This window comes from Silene latifolia, chromosome 9, assembly GCF_048544455.1.
Source record: "Silene latifolia isolate original U9 population chromosome 9, ASM4854445v1, whole genome shotgun sequence".
Taxonomy (NCBI): Eukaryota; Viridiplantae; Streptophyta; class Magnoliopsida; order Caryophyllales; family Caryophyllaceae; genus Silene; species Silene latifolia.
Window position 1 is genome coordinate 72,287,634 of NC_133534.1, and position 6,190 is coordinate 72,293,823.

At 36.1% G+C, this 6,190-nt stretch overlaps 1 protein-coding gene across 1 annotated transcript; it reads left to right on the top strand.

The window, feature by feature from the left end:
• Nucleotides 1-4,547: 4,547 nt before the first annotated feature.
• On the top strand, nucleotides 4,548-5,942 carry LOC141601200 (uncharacterized). Its single transcript, XM_074421463.1, has one exon. It carries the CDS (start codon nucleotides 4,548-4,550, stop codon nucleotides 5,940-5,942), a length of 1,395 nt encoding a protein of 464 aa, XP_074277564.1.
• Nucleotides 5,943-6,190: the final 248 nt, after the last annotated feature.

Here is a 6,190-nt window from a genome sequence, read left to right on the forward strand (position 1 = left end):
TTACTAGTTCATAATAGTATTGGTTATTAAGAGTATTCCTTGGGTATACGCTTTTGGTAGAGGTTCTAATTTGAACCTTGTTCATCCATTGTTGGAAAGCTCAAGAACTAACAAGAAGGAGATCTTGTTGGTGCCCAAATGGCCGAAAATAAGATGGTGAGAAACTGATTTTTCCATCTCCTTTTATTAAGTTTGCATGCATAAGATTTTGTATTTATTTTATGACTAAATAAATTACTTCATATATGAATATGTAAACTAATGAGATTATTGAATCATAACAAGTGGTATCAGAGCCTTAGGTTGTTTGCATGCAAATCGGTTTATGGTTTTTCCGAGTTATAAGATTAACATACAAAACTAATTAATTTGGATTTATGAAGATAAACCTAAAAATAACTTTTCATGTTAAAAGTTTCTGGTGCTAAGTGATTTTTAGTACATTTTGGTTTATTTATGGATTTTATTGTTCATTTTCTATATTATTGGCATTAAAATGTGATTTTTATGATAAAAATGTCATTTTTGGATAAAAAATAGCTAAATTTCTAATTTTCCAGTCGTTTTTGGATATGTTTTCACATATATTACATACTGATGGCCTGTAAATTTTCATGTTAAAATAAGTTGTTTTGCTCGAAATATGAATTTTATAAGTTCAAATCGTATTTAAATGGGTAAATAGGTTAATATGAGTTATATTTCGAATCTGCTCATGGAAATTTAGTATGTTGTCACATACAATTTTACAAGATGTGTGTAAAATATTTGGCTATAATGAAGTCTTTTTGCATGATTTATGAATTTTTGATGAAACATCACATAAATAGTGACTATAATTAGTAATATTGCTAAAACAAACTTCATGACTAAAGGAAAAACGTAACATGTTGCATTTTATCATATATTTCAGATCTAAAAGTGAAAAGTTGATGAAAATAAATTTTCTCATATTTTATGGTCATACTTGTTAAAACCAATAAACCGCAACATTGTTTTTCTCGATAATTTTTCAAAATTTATAACCTAGGTTTTGAACATTATGAGTGTCATGGTATTTTTCCAGAATGTTCATGAGTTTAAATTTCAAATTTTTAAATTATTTGAAATTTTTATAATTTAATTTGAAGTTTATAGCATAATTTTTGTATTTTTGGGTCCATTTATGAACAATATTAAGAAATCAAGTTGAGTTATTGTCAAAATATTAGTGAAGACTAAGTTTTGAGTCCTAAGATGGTTAGGGTAATTAACTTGTACATAAATATGAATTTATGTAATTATTGTGATTTTAATAAGTTATAATCACAAACATTTGCACTTATTCATTTTTAAAACCCTAATGATAAGCGATTTTGAGGCGATTTTGAAGACGACTTGCAGCCAGAATTAGGGCTTGATTTCTCTTCAATATGGCTCAAAATTTTGCAAAGAAATCAAGCAATAAGAAATCTACGAATGCTAAACGTGTTAATTCTAATAAAACAAAGAGCATTAGCCGTATTGAGAGAAGGAAACAGGGACCATCGGAGGAGGATGTGATACGTACTAAACCTATGCATGATGCTAATGGCGTCCCTGGACTGTCTTTTGATGATGAAGAGACACCCTCTGAAAATACTCAGTGGGTTACACAAAGAGGTAAGAAACCTGGTTCAACACCGCAGCCTGATAAACAGCCTGAAACAGAGGTTCCCTCTGTTTTGGAGCAACCAACAGAAGTGACGTCACAGATCCTTCTGTTTTCCAAAGAAGATGTTCAGGAGGAAGTAGAATATTGGAGTCAAGCAGTGATATGCTTCGTGTTAGGAGCCAATCCTCCATGGGAGGTGTTGGAAGGATTTATTCACCGAATTTGGAATAAGTATGACATTGATAAGATTTCTTTTTTACCAAATGGTATATTCCTGGTTCGGTTTAAGGAAATGAAGAAAAAGGATGCAGTTTTGCAGGCTGGATACCATATGTTTGACAATAAACCATTAGTGGTCAAGCCATGGCAAAGTGATGTTGATCTTTTAAAAGAAGAGGTAAAGGTGGTACCAGCATGGATGAGATTGTATGGTTTACCATTGAAGTTTTGGGGTAAATACTTGCCAAAGATAGCTGGTTTAGTGGGCCCGTTTGTCAAGACTGATCAAGCCACAGAGGAGAAAACTAGATTGGGATATGCTAGAGTCATGATTGAATTGAATGTAGGGCATAAATTTCCAACTAGTGTGCAATTTATGGATGAACATGGCACTTTATTGAAGATCAAGGTGGAGTATGAGTGGAAACCGAGTATTTGTTTGAAATACAAAGGTATGGGGCATGAAACTAATGAGTGTAGGAGATCTCAAAATAAACAACAGCCAAAACCAAGTGGTAAAATGGTTTGAAGACAGGTCCCTAAGGTCAATACTGTATTATCAGTCAAGGAATATCCAGAGCTCCCAAGTATAACTCCGCCTAAGACTCAGACTGAGGAAAATGAGGACAGTGAATTGGAAGACATAATTGATCTAGATGCTATTGAGAAAGAACAGAATCAGGTGACACAAACTGGTGACCCTCCTCATATACCTGTTTCTCATGAATAGTATTGGATTTTGGAATGTGAGAGGACTTAATAGTGTAAATAAATAGAAGTTAGTTAGATGTTTTATGAATAATCACTCAGTAGGCCTTTTTGGCTTACTTGAGACTAAAATAAATGGAACTAATGTGAGTAATATTTCCCTCAATATGTTTGATGGTTGGTGTGTTACTACCAATTGTCATACACATAAGGGAGGTAGGGTGTGGTTGCTCTGGAAACCTCATCTGTTTGATGTTTGGGTGCTGCATTATGATCCTCAATTCATTCATGCTAAAGTTCAAATTAAAGCTACTGCGAAATGTTTCTTCTTAACTATGGTATACACTTTTAATGAAGGAACTGACAGAATTGGGTTATGGAACTGTTTGAATAACTATGCTGCTGGTTGCACTGAACCTTGGGCTATTGTAGGAGATTTTAACACAGTGCTGAATCCTGATGAACGGTTAGGTGGTCAGACTAAGCCTGAAGATATGGAAGCTTTTGTGGATTGTATGAATAACTGTGATATGGTTGATATCCAGGCTACTGGGGCCTTCATCACTTGGACGAACAAACAGGATGATACACATTGGAAGTATAGTAGGTTAGATCGTTTTCTTATTAATTCACACTGGACTACTATGTTTCCTGAAATGGTTGCGCATTTTCATCCTGAAGGATTTTTAGATCACACCCCATGTGTTGTTTATAACAATAAGTTAAATGTCAAGAAAAATAGGAGCTTCAAATATTTTTCTATGTGGAGTGGGGCTGCAGAATTTTTGCCTAAAGTTCAGGAGGTTTGGGACAGAAATATCCTAGGCACCAAGATGTTCTGTATTGTGAAAAAGCTCAAGTAATTGAAAGCAGTCCTTAAAGAATTGAACAAAACCTGCTATGCTGATATTAAAGTTCAAACTGTGGAGGCTGAGAAAGAACTTAATGCTATTCAGTTGCAGTTGAGTGGGGATCCCACTAGCTCTGATCTGGTTAGCCAAGAGATAGTTGTTATGGCAAAACTTAGGAGACTTCTTAAAGATAGAGATAGCTTCCTTCAACAGAAAGCCAAGGCTCAATGGCTAGAGGAGGGGGACACAAATTCAGCTTACTTCCATGGTATTATCAGGAAAAAATGCATGAGGAACACTGTCTTCCAAATTGAGGATCAGCATGGAAATGTTTGTTCAGATAGTAGTAGCATTCAGAATGCCTTCCTGGAATATTATCAAGGTTTACTTGGAACTAAAAAGTCCACTGAGGGTGTGAGGGATGTTGTCTTGGCCTATGGTAATGTATGTAATGATGATCATGTTGAGATATTGACCAAGCCAGTGACTTTTGAGGAGGTAAAACAGGTGGTGTTCTCTATTCCCATTGACAAAGCCCCAGGACCTGATGGGTTTTCAAGTGGTTTCTTTCGAGATGCTTGGGGTGTGATTGGTCAGGATGTCTTTGAGGCAGTCAAGGATTTCTTTGTAACTGGTCAATTACTTAGCCAGATAAATGCAACCAATGTGTGCCTGATTCCTAAATTTGAGAGACCAAACTCTGTAAAACAATTTAGGCCCATTGCATGCTGTAATATGATATACAAGATCATTTCTAAACTCCTTTGCAACAGATTAGCTCTAGTCTTGCCGGATATTATCCATGAATGTTAGGGAGCCTTTGTTCAAGGGAGGTCTATCATTGAAAATGTCCTGATTTGTCAAGATATTGTGCATCAGTATTCCAGGAAGAATGTGTCACCTAGATGCCTATTCAAAATTGACTTGCAAAAAGCCTATGATACAGTTGAATGGGAATTTGTGGAGCAAATGTTGACTGGTCTGAAGTTTCCAAGACACTTTATTAGTCTGATTATGGCCTGCATTCCGTCCACTTCTTTTACTTTGGTCTTGAATGGGAATAATTTTGGATATTTCAGAGGTATGAGAGGTCTGCGTCAAGGAGATCTTGTGTCTCCTCTCATTTTTACGATCTGATGGAATACTTGACAAGACTCATTAAGTTTGCTACAGCAAGATGGCCATTTCATTATCATCCTCTATGTAACGGACTCAAGCACACTCATCTTATGTTTGCGGATGATTGGTTGATGTTTTGTAAAGGGGATGCTCCTTCTATTCTCCTACTTTTGAGAGCTTTCACCTCCTTATCTAAAGCTTCAGGTTTAAGCATGAATAAGAGTAAGTCAGAAATCTTCTTTAATGGGATGCAGGAAGACTTACAGCATGACATCCTTGCTGTGTCTGGTTTCCAGGAAGGCAAAATGCCTTTTAAATACCTAGGAGTTCCCATACAGCCAGGAAAGATGAACAAAAGAGACTGTAACTGTCTGATAGAAAAGATGGTGGCTAAAATTTGTAGTCTTGGTGCAAAGAAGTTATCATATGCAGGAAGAGTTGTTCTAATAAACTCAGTGCTCAACACTCTTTACAATTATTGGGCTGCCATGTTCATTATTCCAAAGAGTGTTATTAAGAGAGTAGAAGCTATCTGCAGGAATTTTTTATGGAGTAGCTCTTCTGAATACCACAGAGTTCCACTGGTGGGATGGGATAGAGTTACCTTGCCTAAGGATGAAGGAGGCCTAGGTATTAAAAAAGCAGAGATGTGGAATACTGCCTCAGTGGGAAAATTGGTGAATTGGTTATATACCAAACCTGACAGGCTTTGGATCAAATGGGTTGCAAATGTGTATTTAAAGGGATTAGAATGGCATGATTATACCCCTGGTAACGATGCCCCCTGGACCTGGAAGAGCATTTGTAAGGTTAAGGAAAGGATTAATACTGGTTTTAATGATAATTGTTGGAGTTCTTCTACCAAAGGATACTCTATTCGAAGTGGATATGACTGGTTGATGGGTCAGCACCCCAAAACTGCCTGGTCTAATCTTGTATGGAATAACTGGAACATCCCTAAAGACTCTGTTGTTGCTTGGATGATAATGCAAGATGGACTAAACATTAGAACCAAGCTCTATGCTATTGGTTTGCGCCCTGATGATGCCTGCATTTTATGTGGGGATCAGCCTGAGACAATTGCTCACCTCTTTTCAGAGTGCAAGTTCACCAGTAAGGTTAAGGATAGTATTGTAGCATGGATTGGTAAGCCATTTCCTGATCTTACTGCATTACTATCTGCAAACAGGAACAAATTGCAATGGAAGGCTTCTGCGTGTGTTCAAACTGCATTCTGGTATACCATCTGGTTTCAGAGAAACAATGCGAGACATCAGCTGTGTGTTCAGAGACCTGACATTATAGCACATCAACTGAAGCAGCTAATTCAGAGGAGAATTCGTAGCAAAATGTGTAATCTAGATAGCAATGGTGCCATTGATTGGCAGGCAAGCAAAGGATTTATGTGTTAGAATGCCTTAGGGGGGATTCGAACCTAGTCCTTGTAATTATGATTGTCTTTTTTTGATATATTTAATATACTCACATTTCACCTATAAAAAAAAAAGTTATAATCACACAAGTCCATAAAAACCGATTAATATACGATATTGGCTCTTTAAAGGCGATTTAGCATAAATTTAAGCATGTTCATACATATTATAATGCTGCATTTTATTTATGAATGTCATTTTAATTTTATGTAATTTTTGAATTATGT

What these genes read in the sequence shown, in the direction of transcription:
- LOC141601200 (XM_074421463.1), top strand. Translation starts at nt 4,548, where the DNA reads ATGGAATACTTGACAAGACTCATTAAGTTTGCTACAGCAAGATGGCCA.